The sequence below is a fragment of the Euleptes europaea genome, chromosome 11 (genome assembly GCF_029931775.1).
Source record: "Euleptes europaea isolate rEulEur1 chromosome 11, rEulEur1.hap1, whole genome shotgun sequence".
In the NCBI taxonomy this organism is placed as follows: Eukaryota; Metazoa; Chordata; class Lepidosauria; order Squamata; family Sphaerodactylidae; genus Euleptes; species Euleptes europaea.
The window spans coordinates 60,434,538-60,455,988 of NC_079322.1; the positions used below are offsets into that span (position 1 = coordinate 60,434,538).

Here is a 21,451-nt window from a genome sequence, read left to right on the forward strand (position 1 = left end):
TGAATTAGAATGGTATCTACCTCATCTTGCTTACAAGGATTCTGAGATATGCAGACCAGGGGTTATCTCCAAGGAAACTTGACAATTTCCTCCTATTCCTCCTTCCTGCTGCAGACCACCCCCCATTACATTCCACAGGGACCTCTGTCTCCTAGGAATAGCATTTTGAGATCAGTGGATTGCAGTGTGAGGGTTGAGGCACGAACGTCCCACTCTGCCACAGGAAAATTTAGTCTGGATCCAACTCCACATCTGAAAGTGGGTCTGCGTAATTAAAACATAGTGTTCTGTCTTGCAATCTGAACAATTTATTTGGTAAAGCTCATATAAACTGTAAACCTGCCCTGCGTTCATGAAGCACCTAGATGACCAGCCAGGCCATCTGTACAGTCTGCACCCAGGGAAGGGACTGAAAGCTCTCCAAATGATGTTGTCAGTTTTGAACATCCTGCCCACCCCTTTCCCTTGCTACACAGCTGCTTAGAACATACTCTCATTGGACAATGCTTTGTCCAATGAGACAAATGCTCTTTTTACCCTTACTACTACCCGTTTTAGGAGCCCCATGGCGCAGAGTGGTAAGCTGCAGTACTGCAGTCTAAGCTCTGCTCACAACCTGAGTTCAATCCCAACGGAAGTTGGTTTCAGGTAGCCGGCTCAAGGTTGACTGAGCCTTCCATCCTTCCGAGTTTGGTAAAATGAGTACCCAGCTTGCTAGGGGCAAAGGGAAGATGACTGGGGAAGGCACTGGGAGTCAAGCCTATATGCTTGAAAGGTAGGAAAAGCTGCATTGGCAATTGCTGTCAAAGATTTAATTATGGGATGGTGAGCTGAAATACCACTCCACTCCATTACAATAGGCAGGCAAATAATGTTGGGTGGAGGCAGGCAAGCAATGCCTGTTTTTATTTGTTTTTATATATGTGATTTCTTTTGTATTGCATATGTATTTTAACTTGGTTTTCAGTATTTTAACAATGGGTTTTTGAATGTTTTCATTATTTTGTCATCATTTGAACAATGTGTTTTTGTTTTGGTTTTAATGGTTTTGGTTTAATGGTTTATAATTTTAATCTGTTAGCCGCCTCGATGGTCCTGATAAGGGCAGGAAGGTAGGGTATACATTTTGTAAATAAAGCCATCCATATAAGTGGTACAATTGACAAGAGGTGAATGATTCTGAAAAGAACTTAAATAAATGTGTCAAGGATCAGCACAGCACTAATTGCACAACATGTGTGGAAGGCAGGCATGAGCTTCTGGGAGACAGAGGGGTAACGTGACTAATCAAGCTCTTTTTACAACAACTTATTTTACTACTAATTAAAAAGAAGACAAAAGTTGAGACCATGTTACAGGGAATTTGCATTCTGTAAATTAGAACAAAGTGATTTTAAAATAAAGTTCAATAATAAAATATCTTCTTGGCAGACGGTAATTTTAAATAGTCTCCAGCACTAAACTGTGTTTTCAGTTCGTTTAGCTGAACATTTTTTTTGCCATGACCAATTATGTGAAAATTTAATTATTTGTCCTTGTGTTTCCTGGCAGTAACAGCAAAACTGTACTTCACGCATCATGTTGGACACTGCTAGTAGCTTGCAGAAAGCTTTAAATCTGATCATTTCTACTGTCCCTATAACAGTGCCAGTTTTTCCACTTTTTAACCCAAGACATTTTTATTATATTGGCCAGACTTAAGCTGCCCTTAATACTAAGAGAAAAAACCATCAGAATTACTGAAGTCTGCAATAAATTTGTGGACTGCTTTTGTTACTGTAAAAGCACACTTTCTTTGTTTGATTTATTACCACCAAAATAAAATGAAATTTCTAGATATTCCTCAGAGCCAGCATATGTGACTTGTTATAAAAAGCCTACTTATCACACTTTTCACAGAACTCTGTTGATATAGGTGTAAAATCAACTCAACCATGTTATTACTTGCTGTGTACAACCCACAATCTCTCACTCACAGTAGTAGGTGCCTGAACTTGAACGTTAAAGAATGACAAAGCTGTTTATTAAAAACTGATTTTAAGCGTTCCCTTGGATATGAGCTATATAAAAACAGCAGTTCTACAGTTCATAGCAGTCCCTGATAGAGGGTCATATTTCTTCTGGTCTGCAACTTTTTCTGATGGAAGAAACTCTGCTAATGAAGCGTTAGCCTATATACTACTGCAAAAGAAGTAAGAATGCAGTGCAACAAGTACTAGGAAAAAAAGTTGACATAGTTGTACTTTAACCTGAATTTAGGAAAAAATTCCTAGAAAGGCAATGCGCTTCTATGAGTGGGAACACATAGAAAGAGGCATCAGACTCTGAGATCACTGACTAGACACAAGAACCCCCAAGGTGATTTTCTGAAGCATGATAGTAGAATTCCTAAAGATCCATCTTGTTAAAAAACTCACACTTCCCTGTTCTAAAGGATTGGTTCCAAGGATTGGCCAGTGAAATTCTCAAACTTCAAGCAGAACCTCTGGAGCAGAAAAGGGTTATATGAAAGAATATACTTCCTTTCCTCCCACTCCATTCGACCAGAAACTGTTTTTGTTTTTTCACTCGCTTTAAAAATTATTGCTCATACCCCACCCTCAGCAGTAATACCCTCAAGACTTCCAATTCACGCTCCTGCACTTCCGTAGCAAACTAATATACACAGTGGTCTCCCAGTATCTTGGAAATGAAATTTGACTACAGCTTTCAGCAGTTAAAAAATTCTTGGTCAATCTCATGTTCGACACCCTGGGAGAGAACTGTGTATTATTTCGGAAAATAATGCCAAGTTTGTCTCACTACTCACTGGAACTCCCATGGATCAGGATATGAGCCAATAAGCAGTCTGCAAACAGGAAGAAGGTAGGAGTGGAGCCCAGTTTCCTGATGAAATGTAATTGCCGTCTGATTTTAAAATCATCCCTACTCTTATGAACCAAGTCAAGTTCTGAGACTATGATGGGCTTAGCTACAGAGACAACATAATTTCCACTGGGACAATGAATGGTTCATTCTACCATTACAGACGGCTACTAGCTACTAGTCCCCTTGTCACCATTTCTTAGTTATAATGGAATGATTCTGGACAATCTGAAAACCCAGCAGGGGAATAACAAAAAAACTGAAAATATTGTGAAGACTTGTATATAACTTGTATATATACAGCACATTAGCAAATCATGTTTGGCGTGTTAACTTACTATGAAGTTATATTCCTAAGCTTCAACAATGGTATAACACTAGATATTGTCTGTTGGCTAAGTACACCCTTGAGTCATAGAAACAGTATGAAAGCAACATTCTATAACTTTAAAGCAGTGGCTCCCAAACTTTTCGGGCCACCGCCCCCTTGGTTCCACAAACTCAACCCCAGCACCCCTATCCTACCCTATAAAAAGCATTATTCAAAATAGGGGTTTGCATGACTCACTAAAGAAGATGATAATAAAATTCCCAAACAGTAAAGAAGATATTGTCGAAGGCTTTCACGGTCAGAGTTCATTGGTTCTTGTAGGTTATCCGGGCTGTGTAACCGTGGTCTTGGAATTTTCTTTCCTGACGTTTCGCCAGCAACTGTGGCAGGCATCTTCAGAGGATTAACACTGAAGGACAGTGTCTCTCAGTGTCAAGTGTGTAGGAAGAGTAATATATAGTCAGAAAGAGGTTGGGTTTGAGCTGAGTACTGTCCTGCAAAAGTAATGTGCTAATCATTGTCCTGTAAGTATCAAGATAATGTGCTAATGAGGGTATGGTATGTTAATATGGAACCATTGTATCCTGAAGTGATCTGTTAATGTGTGTAATCCAAGACTAATCTGCATGGCTATTGTTGACTGTTGCCTTTGTTAGTCTGGAGGTTTTCAGAACAGGAAGCCAAGCCTTGTTCATTCTTAAACTCTCCTCTTTTCTGTTAAAGTTGTGCTGATGTTTATGAATTTCAATGGCTTCTCTGTGCAATCTGACAAAATAGTTGGTAGAATTGTCCAGTCTTTCAGTGTCTTGGAATAACACCCTGTGTCCTGTTTGTGTCAGTCCATGTTCAGCCACTGCTGATTTCTCAGGTTGGCCAAGTCTGCAGTATCTTTCATGTTCTTTTATCCTTGTTTGTATGCTGCGTTTTGTGGTCCTGATGTAAACTTCTCCACAGCTGCAAGGTATACGATATACTCCTGCAGAGGTGAGGGGGTCTCTTTTGTCTTTTGCTGATCGTAGGATTTGTTGTATTTTCTTGGTGGGTTTAAACACTGTTTGTAGGTTATGTTTTTTCAAAAGTTTCTCCATCCTATCAGTGACTCCTTTAATAAACGGCAGGAATACCTTTCCTATGGGAGCCATTGAACTTCATAAACATCAGCACAACTTTAACAGAAAAGAGGAGAGTTTAAGAATGAATAAGGCTTGGCTTCCTGTTCTGAAAACCTCCAGACTAACAAAGGCAACAGTCAACAATAGCCATGCAGATTAGCCTTGGATTACACACATTAACAGATCACTTCAGGATACAATGGTTCCATATTAACATACCATACCCTCATTAGCACATTATCTTGATACTTACAGGACAATGATTAGCACATTACTTTTGCAGGACAGTACTCAGCTCAAACCCAACCTCTTTCTGACTATATATTACTCTTCCTACACACTTGACACTGAGAGACACTGTCCTTCAGTGTTAATCCTCTGAAGATGCCTGCCACAGTTGCTGGCGAAACGTCAGGAAAGAAAATTCCAAGACCACGGTTACACAGCCCGGATAACCTACAAGAACCAGTAAAGAAGATGATAATAAAATTCCCAAACAGTAACAATTAATGCACATCTATTGAAAATCAAATTAAAGCTTTTCAGTTGAAATTTATTCAACAAAACTGATGAACCTGATCCAGTGGTACCAGCTTTTCAAAGTCTGGAAAAGAATTCTGATAGTTTCCATCAAATTTCCCAGCATGGTGCCATAGCTTGATCTATTGTAAATTAGTGAACACAGGTGAAAGGGGCTACCTCTAGTGCCCCCTGCTGCCCTCTTGCCTCTTAGTGCCCCCCTAGGTAATCCCACTGCCCCCCAGGTGGTGTACTGCCCACTTTGGGAACCACTGCTTTAAAGGAAGAACAATTGATGAAGTCTGACTCCTTTGACCAAATACCTCAATAAGAAACCCAGGCATTAAGACTGCAGTCATGTTTGGGAATGACTAGCTCCACAGTAGGTTGAGACCATTTATGGGTGGGGGGAGGAATGAGGGCTCTGGAACAATTTTAAGTTGCTTGCTTTTGCAAGACCACACACACACAATATTCCAAAATCCCATAGCAGACAGCATGCATCTTCACAGCAGGACCACGGCCAGCATTGACAAAATTGCCCTTCCTCATTTCCATGAGCAAGCGGCAAGCGAAAAGGGAGGCAAGCCAATAATTATGACATTCACTGAGAAGCCATTTGGTCCTTATTTTTGCAGCTTCAAAGAAATCCCAATCTATTAGCAATCTCATTTGGCTAATATGGGGGGGGGGGAGAAACAAGAAACAATGCAGTTTAAGCTCTACTGTTTTACTCGACCTAGCTTCCCAGTTCAGGAGTTAAAACTTACCAACCAAGACAACAAGTCTGTATTTCTCATTAGGCTGTCGACTATATTTTGCTACTTCCTCATAGGTTGGGACATCTGCTGTATCGTATTGATCGCTCTTCTTGCATTCATACATTGTCTTGTTTGTTTTTCGGTCTTTTCTGCTCAGACGAAAGCTTCTCCTAAAACCAGCTGCAGTCACAAGATTTAAAAAAAAGAATCAAGCGTTAAATGTAAATCGACCAAGCAACCGTCCCGTATGCAACAAACGCACCCTCAGGCGTGCTGCTTGCAGCATCCCTTCAGTTTCAAAATGCAACCTGCTGCAAAAGGCACTGCAAATAGTTCTTCCTCCAAAGTGCTGATGTCAAGGAGCATTTGTTGCAGGGAAAAAATGACAATGTTTTAGAGGAGTTTGTAAAAACCTCACTGGTGTAGCAGGGAATGGAAACACACTGACAACAGCAAAAAGTCCACATATTCAAATTTATCACTGCTGCCATGAAAATTAGGGAATTTTGCATTAAATGAGAAAAAAAAGAAATAGACAATCATGATTTCAATAATTATTTTCCAGATTAACAGAAAAGTCCCACTGCCAATTTACCTACATATGTTCCCAGTTATACCTAATATAATATATTTACTGCCCACATCGGTTCAAAGAAAGTCAGTTTCATGATGAATGTTTCTTTAAAAGCATTAATAATGTCACATTCTTGCATGATGTTAATCAACTGTTGACAACTATAATAGAATAATATTAACTGTGATAACCAATACATCACTGGTATTACACTAAATATTGCATAAAACAGACCACAACTAGCAAAAACATATCCAACATATTATGCGATAACAGTTTTGAAAAGTCAACATGTTAGCATGTTACCCCGGCGAGTAAGAACAATTTCCAGAGCCTCATTCTCTGCACATCTGTATCCTGTGGCTCACAGAGAAGTGAGAGCAGCGATTAAGCTTCAACCACAGTGGGGTACATCAAGGCATTTTGTTGACTTGTGCGCCCTCCCCCCATGCTGCCCCATCTCTCGTTCCAAAGTGGGCTCCTGAGGCAGTGGTTCTGCTACTTGCCTTGAATGTGGGGCTAGGCAACAGTGGCACAAACGTACCTCCCTCCTGTGCCACCCCCAACCCATTTGGTATCACAAGCAGCTGCTGGCCTGAACTAACCCTGCAATCCCCATGTCAGAGTCACTGAGTCTGCATTCAGATATCAGGATCAACCCTGATTCACCTGTTCCTTCAATAACTTCAACTAGGCTTCTAAACACAAACCTGAAGTTCCCTTGTGCAAACTGCGATTAGGTAAAGGAATAAATTAGGAATAAATCACAAAATAGAACAATTATTCAGAATAGATATAGACAGGGCCTCAATAATCCTTTGAAGCATACTTTTATTTCACCATAGAGGTTTTTCACTGCAGTGATAGCAGGGAAAGAAAGGTAAGGTAAAACATTTAAAAAAATAGTTATGTACCACTACCAAAAGCCTTTTATATGCTTGACATTTTGGGCTGACATAACAAAAATAGCTTGAGAGATACATTTTAGGCTACCTTATCCAACACCCAACAAAACACAAATTGAACAAACTTACTGGCAATAAAAGATGTATTTTTCTCTAGAGGAAAGAGCTTTGATATTATGCACGGCTACTAATGTCATGCATTTTAAAATTACAATTCACCCAAAGTAAGGTGTATTGTTCAAATTTGGAAACCACGCCTTAGCAAAGTTGACATTAGCCTGCAATCATATTTCAAGCCAACATGAAGCCCAAATTTGCATGAACCATCAAGACTGATGCTAGGTTGTTCAGCATATTTTGTTCCTCTTCCCCTCTTCTTGACTGGAGCGCAATGAAGAAATCCTGGTTTAAAAGGTGAACTGCAGGTGAATGGGATGAAAGTTTTCAAACAATATGGGTTAAATGAAGCAAGTTTTAAACGAGGATTCCATCATGTTTTGTGCAAGAAGGAAAGAAGGAGAATGGAGGAGTTAGGCATACATCCAGGTTAATTCAATGCAAAATCTGAATGCAGCCAGATTCCGTAATCCTTACAAAATTAACATTACCATGGCACTGATGAGATTCCAGTTACAATTAGTCTCAACTTCAAAAGATTTGCATTGGAAAACCATGTAATCCACAAAAGAAAAACATCCAAATGCAAAATGATTTGAGGAATGTTGGATTTTAGTTTAATTTACAGTACCATCCTAAGCAGAGTTACACCCTTCCAAGCCCACTAACTTCAGTGGCAGTTTGAAGTGTATAACTTTGTTTTGGATGGCACTGTTAGTCTTACTTAGCACCCTACCTTTTGAAGTCAAGAATTACATACATGGGACAACAGATCATACTCTACATTATTTATTGTGAACTTGATTCTGGGGAGCAGCCATTACAGCCACCATCTTTCAGAGCCAGAGACTTTGGCCGTTTATGCATGGGAGGTTTTGCCTTGGATTTGTCGCTCTCTAGATGTGCATTTTCCCTAACTGAACTCTCAAAACTCAAAAATAAGCCCCCATGCAGAGTTTTGAGAATTCGGATGGGAAAAATGTGCATCTAGAGAGTGGCAAATCCAAGGCAAAACCTTCCATGCATAAATGGCCTTTGTTTGTATCTCACCAGGATAATTCACACTATTTAAAATTCTTTAGTTCCCTATGCAGTGCTGTTTTCTCAGTTCTGAATAAGTATTACCATCTACCAACTAAGTAAGAAACTTTACTTTATGTTCCATGGAAAAACAGTCCTCTGTCCAGTTCCTAGCAGCACTTGACAGACACAGAAAACGTATTATGGAAATTATGTTTATTAATCAAGAATCCATAACAAATTTGGCATTTTATTAAGACAGAAATGAATGAGGCCTTGCCTGCAGGCTCACATTGTAAAACTACAGATTCAATTTACACAACCTGAATGCAGCTTCACCCTAATTATGGACAAGTAATGTATCATGTATCATTTTCCAAATAGTAAATATTTCAGGTATGTCTATACTGCTCTGATCTGCAGCAAGTTTATTCAGAATACAATCCTATGCAGCACTCCTAAAACTCATTGAAGTCAACGAGCTTATAAGGGTATAATTCTGCTTAGGATTGCAAAGTAAGTACACATAATTTCTCACATAGGAATAAGACTTCTAAAAGGTAAAAATGCACTCACCCTGTAAATGTGATGTTGTCACAGTGTCCCATTATGAATTTTAAACAGAGGAATCATACCATTTCAGCCCAGTACTGTTATAATGCTAATCTTATAACCATGGCTGGTGCAGGCCTTGGACTAAGGCTGCACTTCCTTTCTCCAACTATCTGGCATGAATTCCCCTCCCCATACCAACCTTAATTATGATTTAGCAATAGATCTTCACCACTGCAATCCATGTCACCAAAACCTGCTTTTAAATACTGATTAAGAGAGCTAGCCCAGGCTAGCTTGATCTTGTCAGATATCAGAAGCCAAGCAGGGTCAGCCCTGGTTAGCACTTGAATGGGAGACCACCAAGGAAGTCCAGGGTTGCTATGCAGAGGCAGGCAATAGCCATCTCTGTTAACCTTTTGTCTTGAAAACTCCATGAGGGGTCGCCATAATTCGGCTGCAACTTGACAGCACTTTACACATACATAAGAGGGCAACCCTGGTTAGACTAAAAAAGGGCTACCATAAGTCTATATATGACACTAAACCATTGCTGGTAAGGAGAGTTGGGGAGAAATAACTGGCTTAGACTGGAGTAACTCTACATATGATTTCACTGTTAATTTATTGACAGTATTATATCTGCACTGGACTTTAATTGTCTGCTATTGCCAGGATTCCACTCCATATCAAAACTATTTCACTTTGGTGGAAGTAACTTAAAATGAATAACTTTACCCTTTACATTTATACGGTATCCTTCCCCAAGATTCATCTCTAGTAGCACCTTAGAGACCAACACGATTTTCAGGGTACACGCTTTTGAGAGTCAAAGCTCCCTTATCCTGAAAATCTTGTTGGTCTCTAAGGTGCTACTGGACTCATCTATCTGTTCTACCAACCAACATGGCTACCCTCTGGAACTATCTTTCCCCAAGGAATTTAGAATATATGATTATCCCATTTCATTTTCAAAACAAGGCAAGTTGCTCTGACCTGGATGGCCCAGGCTAGCCCAATCTTGTCAGATCCCAGAAGCTACACAGGTTCAAGCCCTGGTTTGTATTTGGATGGGAGACCACCAAAGACATCCAGGGTCACTACACAGAGGCAGGGAATGGCCAACTACCTCTTAATGACTCTTGCCTTTAAAACCCTACGGGGTTGTCGTAAGTCGGTTGCGTCTTAACGGCATTTTCCATCACCACCAGGTACGTTATGCTGAGTGTGTCATGACTCAATGAGTCTCATGGTGACCGAACAAAGAACCCCAGGTTTTCCTAGTTCCAGTTGAACACTCTAACCACTATGCAATAACTGAAGTTACAACAGAATAAAACTCACAGTATAAGAGCCCTTTTGGTATTTAGAAACCTCAATAATAAAAAATCTTGAAATGTCAATTAGATGCCAAGTTTATAGTGTCTAATTCATTTGTTTCCATTGCTACTAATGCAGTTCAGAAATTAACTTGCTACAGATGGATGCTGTGCAGAAAATGTTCTTGCTCGAAATACTAATGCATCTATTTTGATGGTTTTCTCATTCATCAATGGAAAACTGTCCCTTAGATTGTTTTGGAAAATGTTAGGCAAAATATTAAATTTCCTATCATCATAAATAAAATTCTGGTTACGTGAATACATGAAAGTAACTAGGATCATTACAGATACAAGAAACTGAAAAATCCATCAGGAGGCAAAAGGTGTGGAGGTGTAACAAGTTTATACCAATGTACTACATATGCACTACTTAGAAAACTTCTCTGCATGGGCTACAAACAACCTGTCTGAGGACACCAGCTGATCTCATGGATCCTTTCTGCTAACAGTCACACCTTTCCCCAGCACCGCAGTAAGCAAAATAGATCTGCAGGCTCCAATCTGTGGTCTCACAGATAACCACAAGCACTACATGCATGCCTCCCTTAACCAGCACTCATAAAGGATGGACACTTTAAGATATGAAGGTGTAGATTGTAGTCTTATAGCCTAAGCGTAGCCCTCTTGATTTTCACTGAAAACTATGATAGAGGGAACTGCCATGGCTGTTGGGAATCGCAATTGTGTTGGCATTTTTCTGGAATATTCAGCCATTAGTTTCTTGTTCACAGAAGAATAGCTTTTGTCTCAGTATGACTAGACGAGGGAGAGATACCAACTGACCAGGCTGATGACAAACCTCTTGGAGAACTGAAGGTCCATTTCCACAGAGAAGGTTTGCAGAGTGACATGTGACAAGTGAAGCAGGAAAGCAAAGGGAGGAATAGAAAATTCCCTCCACTTCAAAAATTATTGGAAGACTCCCATCTTGCTATAAATGAACTAAATGCCATTAGCAAATCATTTGTGGCCTCTGTACAAGCGTTTGATAGTCTCATAGCTTCTTATTCCAAAAATATTTTGATACATTAATTTATTGTTATGCATTCCATTTTGAAGAACAACAAATATTTTTACATATAATTTAGGTTTATAATCTATCATATTCAAAGGCTTGAAGGCAGTTATAAAGTATTGTATGAGAAGAGTTTTATGTCATAAAGCAAAAAACGCCATCACAGCTGGAACCACTCCACTAGTACCATCATTCTCAATTTTTTAGCTTCTGCTAAACACATCAAGTGAAATAGAAAGATGTTCCAGATCAGCTTCCATCCACTTTCAACACAACATTCCTATCCAGAATTATTCCCGTCTCACCTGTAATTCCTAATCATATGAATATGATGCAAAGGCCCATGAAACAGTAATCTTGCTTAAGCTAAGCAGGTCTCAATCTCATTTCATATTCACACACCATTATGGGCCATTCCTAGCCAACAAGCATTTCCTTCATCTTCCTATAACTTTTTTACCTGTCAAGTATCTTTCTTTGTGGCAAATTCCACCCAGAAACTTTGTCTGGCTTGCTTTAAGGGTAGAACAGGTGCCTCATTTCATTTCACTTCATGGAGACTAAAACCCCTCTTTTGCACCAACCTGTAACATGGGACCAACTTAATTTTTATTATATACACCATTGTTCTTCCTCTTCTCTCTGGGACACTAGTACTTTTAATAACCATATGGAAGAGGGGATGTTGACTGATGCAGTTTTCCAGAATAGGTGAGAAAAGTGGAACTAATACCGATTCTTTCTTCTTCATAAACCGTACCAGGAGCACTTTTGTTTGTATTTAATCACTCTCCATTTAAATTCCCCCCTTAATGTTTCTCTTTTTTAAAAAAAGCCCTGACCAAACTAAACAAAATGGTGGTAATGTTACCGATAATGACCCTCTTATGGCTCTAACCCAACTGTTGAAGACAAATATCTTAGAAGCCATCTAACACTAATTTAGGCTGAATACAATCAGCCTAATATTTTTGATTAGTAACCAGTGGGTTACCAATTGCTTTAGAAAGAATATTTCTCAGCAACTTCCCCCAAATCAAGACAGTGTTTTGACAGTTTCGCTATTTCAATGTTAGCATAATATATTACACAGATAGTAAGCAAATCCTTTGTGTCAAATCCAGTGAGCCATTAAAAAAAAAGATTAACAAGACTCATGACATGCAAACATGCCCATTCGTTACCTGCGAACCCTGTAGCCCATCCAGGAAAAAGCTGAGAAAGAAAGTATTTTGTAAGCAACTGCTCACCTATAAGGACTCCACTGTTGTGACCAGCACATTCAGCTTCTTCTGGATGAAGTGTAAAAGCATACAGAACAAAAGCCAAGAAATAAAGCAGAATAGTTAGAAGCCCAGCCATAAATGCAAAAAGAAGAGTTACTTAAAATGACAATCGTACAAAGCATAGCATAAAAAGCCTTCAATATGCCATTGCTTGAAAATAAATTAATGTATTGTTCTATAGTTCAGCAAGAGATCCTGTAACACAGCAGCATGCATACTTAACTTTTCACCTTTTTATTGCCTTCTGCATGACAGCAAATAAAAAAGTATTTTAAAGAAAAAAATCTATTTTATATGACAGCTGAAACAGATAGGTAGAGAGACCCATATTTACAAAGAATATGAAGAGTTTTTGCATTGGCTCAATGGATGAGACAGAAAGGTTTTTTATGACCACAATCCTTCTGTTTAATATAAAATAGTAACAGATCTTCTATTTTTCATGTGCCAGAGGTCCTTCGATAAAACAAGGTACAGCTTTATATAGATGATTACATACCATAAAAAACAGAATAGATTACTGGGTGGGGGAATCAGCATCCTCAGTTGGTCTATTCACTGGTATGCTTTATTCAATGGGCTTACTCCCAATTCAGTGGTTTTAGCATTGTCAGCTCACTTCTGACAATGGGAGAATGAGCATGGCACCCTGTGCCTTCACTAAGTGCACTAGGGACTATTTCTCTGTGGATGTAGCAGCTCGCCCAGGCTACCACGATTCTTGGACTCAGAACTAAATAGCAGTAATGAAATCACTGGATATTACTACTTAATGTGCTGTAGTATCTGTAGTTGCTGTTGTAATTGCTTCTACAGCAGAGACAGCCTAGCTCATCTATTTGACAGCCCATCTTTGCAATCCAGCTGCAGCTGGACGTTCGGTGAATAAAGTTACTGGTCTACGCAGGGAAACTTGTACATGTACCTTCAATTTCCTCTGAGAAGCACAAAAGGGAAAAACAGGAGGCAGAGTAATTACATGGACTGAAGACACAGTGGAAGAATTAAAAGTTAAAAATTTAGGAAAAGAACACCTACCACACTCAACTGCTTCCTCAGCTTAGAACAGCCAAAAAGCAAGCAGACATAATTGACATTTTCAAACATTATTTTTCAACACTTCATGAAACTGGAAAAAACATACAGTTCCAAAGCAGCACAAAGAACATACAGATCATCCTTTGCAGTAGCACAAACAACATTGTGCATGTATGTACAAGAGAGACACTTGTTGAAAACAGCCTCCAGCCAAGATAATATTCTCCTTTTTTGAGACTAACAGAACCCACCCCTTTAAAGCAAGAGCCTGGCCGGGAATGGGGGTGGGGCATAAATTAAAATAAATAAATAAGCCTTCGACAATAAATAAGACTTTATATCTCCAAATGCCAGTGAAAACTCAATGCTTACCACTATTTAATCAAAGGAGAAGAGCCAAAGAATCCCAGTTTCCCCATGTAAACGCCTTCTGCCCTTGGCCGTGAATCCCTCTTCTTCCCTTCATAATTATATCTGTACTGACCTTAATCATACTTAAGGCGAACCAAAGTGTGTTTGTAATCTAGAATTGTAACCAACTTCGAACCCTGGTTACAAGTTCACTCTAGTTAGCATCAACCATGGCGAGCGCTGTCAAGACAAAACAAACCAAGAAAAGAGGAGGAAAGGGCTTACGTAATTCCCCAGATTCCTAGACAATGGTCAGGGAACAGTCTTGTCTGTATTGGCCTTGGTATAATTTAGTCCCTCCACAGAAAAAATAACTCTAAATATTCACATTGTATTTAGCAGTCACAGGGAATAAGTGCCATAGCATTTTCAAATCTATTTTTGCACTAAGAGTAATGTGAGTTCTACCAGGCTGGTGCCTTCATCAAAGTTCATGCCTGGCCCTTTCCTTTGTTCACCGCCGGTGAGGCAATAATGCAGTTTCTTTGAACTGTTCTCTGCCTGTCTCACAACCTCCCTACAAGTGCTGCTAACTTTATTTCAGATGACGTATCCCCTTGGACCGCATAGCAAGTATCACTGTTCATTTCTGATGCAGAGCTTGTGCCGTGTTACTGACAGCCGGCGTACAAAATAATGTATATGCCTTGTATATTACACCTCTCTTTCTCTCTCTCATACACACACACAGAGCGAGAAGGCATTCTTCTCTTATTTGGAAATAATTCAACATTTGGGATAGAAAAAAGAAGAAGAGGCCAAGCTCCAACTGGAGAACACTTCATGATTAGTTAAAGTGGAAATAGAAGGGAAGAGAAAAGGTTCTTCATCTGAACTACTAGGTGTACTCTCATAACAGAACTGTTCAAATGGACTTGTGCCTTGATAACACCTCACATTGGAGGTCAGATACAAATTGACATGGTTAAAATTTGCCCAGATCTTGCCATTGACTGCTGTCATTCAAAGCTTCCCACATGAAACTCCAACTATACTGCTATCAACCATTCAAACGTGTACCTTCCTCTTTGAAGTGGGCCTGTGTCCAAATTCTGAGTTCCCCATGTTGTCTATGCTTTCTGTATATATTCATGACCAATATACCACAGATTTGAACTGCAGGCTGTGTTGAAATAAACCAAGAAAGATGCAACATGCAGAAAACCCAAGAAAGAAGGTCATTGTAAGATATGTGGAATGATGCAGATTAAAGCTAAGAAATAACCAACAAGTTACATTAACAGAATTTAGGATTTGTTCAAAAGATGACTGATTTGTGATAGATCTGAGAAGAGATGACAGAGAGGTTTAAAAAATCCATTCTCATACCTGACCAACATGAAAATGCTTCAGGGCAACTTATAAAGTTGCTAAATTGTTGTCAGTTAGTACATGTAACAGATGAATGAACATCTAGTGCAGTGGTCGGTAAACCGCGGCTCACGAGCCGCATGCAGCTCTTTGGCCCCTTGAGTGCGGCTCTGGAAAGTGCCCTCCTCCTCCTCCTCCCCCCCTTTCCCTCCCCTCACAGCACGGCCGGGTTTTGCACACGGCGCTCGAGGGCCGGCGGCGGCAGCCAATCAGCAGGCGGGTTTTTTCGCGCTGTTTTTGGCTGGCGGAGGAGGCCGAGGCGCTGAGGAGGTGCGGACAGGCGGACAGGCAGACGGCACGCCGGCCGGGGAGGGAAGGAAGGAAGGAGCCCAGGCGGTGGCGGCGAGGAGGAGGTCAGGGCCCCGGGGCGAAGCCATGTTGGATTCATTTGTACTGTCTTTTTGGGATTTGTACTCTCTACAAGCACATTTTCCCCATCCAGATTCTCAAAACTCTGCATGGGGGGTTATTGGCCACTTATGAATGGGAGGTTTTGCCACTCAGATGCAGATTTTCCCCATCCAGATTCTCAAAACTTTGTGTTGGGGGTTATTGGCCATTTATGAATGGGAGGTTTTGCCTTGGATTTCCCACTCAGATGCACATTTTCCCCGTCCAGATTCTCAAAACTCAACAATAAGCCCCCTTGCAGAGTTTTGAGAATGCAGATGGGGAAAATGTGCATCTAGGGAGCGGCAAATCCAAGGCAAACCCTCCCGTGCATGAATGGTTGTTAAAAGGCGTTTTGGCTCTCAAAAGAAATCTCAATCATTGTACTGTTGATATTTGGCTCTGTTGACTAATGAGTTTGCCGACCACTGATCTAGCGTATTCTGGAAAACAATGATTGCGATTATCTCCTTGTCACTACACTATTCTCCATTTCGTCACAACAATTATCCATAATCACTAGAAATCAATGTGTGACACACTTCTGCTAAAGTAGCACAGGCCCAATTGGTCAATGAGAATTATGAGAAGAGAACAAAACACATACACATGAAGCTGCTGAATCTGATATAGCAATTTGATGTTTCATTAGAAATGTATTGTTGAAATTGAAAATATTGCAACCCATTTTTTTAACACATCACTACTTTTTGTTTTGGGAGGGGCTGTGGCTTGGTGGTAGAGCATCTGCTTGGCATGCAGGTTAAATTACTGATATCTCTAGCTTTAAAAAAAAGAATTGGGTAGTAAGTGATGTGAAAGATCTCTGTTTGAGACCTTGGAGAGCCCCTGCTAGTTTGAGTAGGCAGTACTGACCGTCATGGAGACTGAACTCCAGAAGAATATTATGCCCACAGCAACAAATGCCCCAAGACATGCTACCTAAACTCTACAAGAAAGTTGCTGATAAGACAGAAATCAAGGTCTGTCATATTTGTTAAGAAAGGAGATTGAGAAGTAGACCAACTCACTCTCAATGCCCAAATAAGAGTTCTGAAATAATGGCAAGGTTGCATCTGGCTCAGTGACAAAGAGAACCCTACATCAAGAATGTTCTAGTGCCTTGCTTTTATTACACTAGAAGAGCGAACAGCTTGCAGAACTTGAAAGGATTATTGCAACAAGTTGTAAAACTTACATATTTTACCTTCAGCGTTCAACTAACACATACATTTGGCATTATGCACAATTCTCAAAAACCTTTCCTACTAAAATGTCCTATAACCTACATACTCTCTGTATTTCGTGAAATGGGTTACAACTTTGAATGCCCATGCTCGCAACGGCAGGATAGAAATATGAAAGTGCATAAATTATATTTGGCTGGTTAAATATTTCTTCTCTTTCGTAGTGAAAATAAAAAATTGAATGTGTGGTTTATTTTTAAAATACATAACTAAATTATTCTTAGATATAAACTTACTAAACCTCTCGCTAATTATGCTCTTTCTCAGTCACGGATGATATATTTCTTCTTTTTAAATGGCACAATATAAAGATAAAAGCATCTATCATTATGGCAAAATTCATGTTGGAAAGAGATGGATTGTATGCAAAACAGAAAACAAACTGAAGAATGTGATTATTGAAGGTTCATGCTCCCTTTTGAAGACCACATGACATTAAATTCAAGGCAAGTTTAAACCGCAAAAGAAAAAAAGAAAAGAAAACCCAGAACCCACACAGAATCATACTGTGTTTCATACAAGTACAGCCCAATGTTACCCTTGACACTGTTATTAAAATAGTCTCCAGTTGAAATAAGCATCAAATATTCACACAAGTAAATGGCTTTTTAAAAATTCAACTCAGTTTACTTTACTTGTAACCTCTACTCTACACAACTCTCTAGTCAGTCAAAAACACTATCAAAAAGACTACCAGTGTCAACTTAGAAGGGGCGGCCTGGCTATATGTACCTTTTAGATTTGAATATAAATTTCTAGGGGTATGTAAAATCTCCAAGCATGCTGGATAATTTACTTCTGACATTAATATAATTCTGGTAAAACAATGTCCTGGAGAACTATGAAGTGTACATCCTGTGAAATGCACATGAAATACAGAAATTATGTACTACAAAAAAGTTCATCATTCAGCTAACTGTTACAGGAACTATAACTTCAGTCTCTCTCTCAGGAAGGAATATCCAGCTGCTATACCCAACAAAGATGCCACAGAACAGCATGTGCCAACACAGAAGAGTTGGTTTTTATATGCCAATTTCCTCTACCTTTTAAGGAGAATGAAACCGACTTATGAATCTCCTTCCCTTCCTCTCCCCACAACAGACACTTTGTGAGGTAGGTGAGGCTGAGAGAGCTCTAAGAGAACTGGCTTCATGTGCAAGAGTGGGGAAAACAAATCCAGTTCACCAGATTAGAGTCCACCGCTCATGTGGAGGAGTGGGGAATCAAACCTGGTTCTCCAGATTAGAGTCCACTGCTCTTAACCACTACACCATGCTGTACATAGCTACAGCACATGATGCCATAAGAGGCAGATGGAGCGGGGTCTGTTTCTGTACTATGGAACTCTGATGTGTAGCATAGCAGCCATGCACACATCCAACACCAGGACGTAAACGGAACACTAGTAATACTGTTTTGACAGTCTGGCATGTGACCACCTATTTGCTGGCATGACTCCTATAAAACATGCTTTATCGTTTTACATATTTTTATTCCCACTTGTAAACCATCATGGAATACTTCTAATAGCTTGGGCTTATATCTAATTGATCTGTTACATTTTTATCCTAACCCTCTTAACAAAGCAGCTCAGAGCAACATACATCGTCTCTCTTTTCACCAATGTTATCTGCAGAACAACCCTAAAAGGTAGGCTGAGCTGACAGGAAGGGTGACTTGCCCAAGGTCACCCAATAAGAATCTCAACAAAGTATAACTTTGAACATGGGTCTCCCTAGTCCTCGTCCAGTTCTCTACCAACTACTCCACACTGGTTCTCAATCTGCACTTTCCTTGTGTTACTCCGAATTTCTTCTTTTTAAAACGTTTATATCCCACACTCCTTAACCAATACAGGATCTCAAGGCACTACCATCGTCATATACAAGTAAAAACCCTACACATTTATATTAAAATAAATCAATAATAATATCTTCACATGAAAGAAAGTAGTACGAACTAAACTAAAAAGCTTGGGAATATATCGGGCAAAGCTTCAACACCTTGGCACCATGGGGACAGGCGATATGATGACATTTCATAAAGCAGGGGCTACAACTGAGAAAAGCTCTAACAGAGCTGAGGTGACTGACTTGTGGGCCCTTGATGTGTGGTCCAGCCTGGGGGAGGGCACCAACTCCGAGCTGGAGAGTCAGCTTTCTGATCTCTCCCACCAGCCCAAGAAGACTCTTTCTAGGTGCCAATATGGATGCAGTGAGAGACTTCTTGGGCGGGTGGAAGGAAATCAGAATGCTGACCCAACACAAGTGGCCCATGCATCAGGAAGCATGGGCACTTGGGGTGACCATTCTTCCCACTGCCGGAGCCCACCCTCCACCAACCGGCTGGGAAAGGGGAGGTCCATGCCCACGTTTACCTAGCAAGAGGCTTCCTGGAAAGGGAGGGGGAGTAATCAGACTCTGAACACGAACAATCAGAACATGAGTTCCTACCTGACAACTGGTGTTCTGATCCCTCGAACACACCTCTGGGAAGCCTCAACAAACCCACAAGACAGGGAAGTGCAGAAACACAAGGGGCTAATGATGAGGAGACAGTTAATGTCTTAAACATGGTACTGTAACAGAGAGTTTTAGTCTGTCACTTGTTAACACTGAAAGGACAAAGATACCACCTGCAGTCTCATACCCCTCCCCCCGTTAGGAATGGTCATCACACAGGCATATAGTCTTTACAATTAACCCTAGTTAGCACTGAAAAGCTTTCGACAGCAGCAATAGTGGTAAATTTAAAAGCTGGATTGCACCCATGTGTGACTACTTATCAGCAAGAGTGGTTTGTTTAGGTATTATTTACGTTTTAGAGGATGCTAAGAGGGAAAGTGTTTCCTTATGCGTTTGATGAGTTATTATAATGCCCTTCTGTCTCTTTCTGCATTAGGCAGTAAGAAATGTGTTGTATATATGCAGTGCTGTACTTTGGAAAAACTGACTGCAGCATTTTGCACTAATTCAACCTTCCTGGCTGTTTTCAAAGGAGTTGATCCCAAACAATCAAAAGGATTATGCTCCCTTTGTTTGCTTCTTTGTAAAGATGGTCCATGTGGGTGACCAAAGCTCAAAACCAGGTTCAGAGCGATTGAAATTGAACTAGAAAACCCATCTTATCCAAGATACCTTGGAACTGGCTAGCTACCACATGCTTGCCAAAAAGGGGAATGTTTGCCACAGAACAATAGTCATTGCGATCTTTTTGACCTAGTCACTGCTTCTTCAGAAGGGGTTTCACAGTTGCCTCAGTCAATGCACCTGCCACTGCCCCAGCCTTTAAGGAAACTGTTACGGTTTCTGGGATCCATCTCAACAATCCTTTCGACTAGATTTAATAAGCCAGGAACAGTTGACTATGAACAACATAGGGTTGGATCCAACCATTTTCTGTTCGAGTAAATGGAAGGAATAGTCCCCTTTAACCACCAACAAGTCTGTCATGGGGGGACCATGGGAACTGCACAGGCAAAAGCCACCTGGGATGTGGGCTATTATGATAAAGAGGAATTCTTGTTTTCTTTTCTGTATCCCTTATTTAAAAATCAATTTAAAAAAAGATAAAGAGGAATTCTGTGAGATTAAGTAAAAAAAAAAAAGCCCGCTGGATCCAACTCAGAGGCTGAAGGCCTCCAAAGCATCTAATTTATAAGATATAACATATCATTTTGATTTATCCTCCTTCCCTTTCCATTTTCTACTGCAGTTTCTTCTTCCATTATTTCGTTCTACTGTATCACATTTTGTTATTTTTTAAAAGAAGAGAGTATTTCCCATCTTACCCTTCAGGTCATTATGCAGGATATTCAAGCAGATGGCCAATAGTAGCTTTTCCAAAACCTATGCAAATAGTACCACTCCACTATCCCACCCAACTTCAACTCTGTTATTAGAGTAATTTTATTTAAGATAACATTACTACACTTTATCGTGTAACTACAGGCAGGCAACTTTATAGCAGAATGTATGACCTTCATCGTACTAATTTTCAGTGCACGGTTATGCAACAGACAGGGGAATTCCTCCTCTCAAAGAATTCACTTTGATGTAACGTCAGTTAAGTCAAATACATAGCAGAACACTATGCCAGATTGCTCCTGGTGCTTTTTAATATATATGGCTCACATTTTTGTGGTAAATTAATCATTTTAATGCCTATATTTTAAACTAATCTACTTGTTTGTAAAATCATTCCTGTCTAGTATAACGAGAAAGACCAACTAAGTTGGCTGAGCAAACAGAAACAGCAGACGTTAACATGCAGGCATGATATTCCTTGATAAATGCCAAACATACTCAAAAGCATGATGGTGGTGATGGAGAGGCAACAGGAATCTGAAAAAGTAATATCAGACTTCTTCAGGAGGCACACACTTAAATATATGGTACTTCAGGAGATATTAACTTTGGCTCAGCAAAGGAGGTAAAGGCATAGGGAAAAACATATCTCTGTATGTATTTTGACACAGCAAAGGACAATGTAAATATAGGTTCAAAGAGATCATTTACATTCATTTTAATAACCTATAAAACTAAAACAATAT

The 21,451-nt window shown here is 39.9% G+C and overlaps 1 protein-coding gene across 2 annotated transcripts in view; it reads right to left on the reverse strand.

Moving 5' to 3' along the window:
- MPP7 (MAGUK p55 scaffold protein 7) overlaps positions 1–21,451 on the reverse strand; it is a 97,260-nt gene that overhangs the window by 18,011 nt on the left and 57,798 nt on the right. For both annotated transcript variants that reach the window (XM_056857979.1, XM_056857978.1), the window contains exon 11: positions 5,598–5,768. In XM_056857979.1, the coding sequence (XP_056713957.1) occupies positions 5,598–5,768 (171 nt within the window). The remainder of the gene's footprint in view (positions 1–5,597; positions 5,769–21,451) is intronic.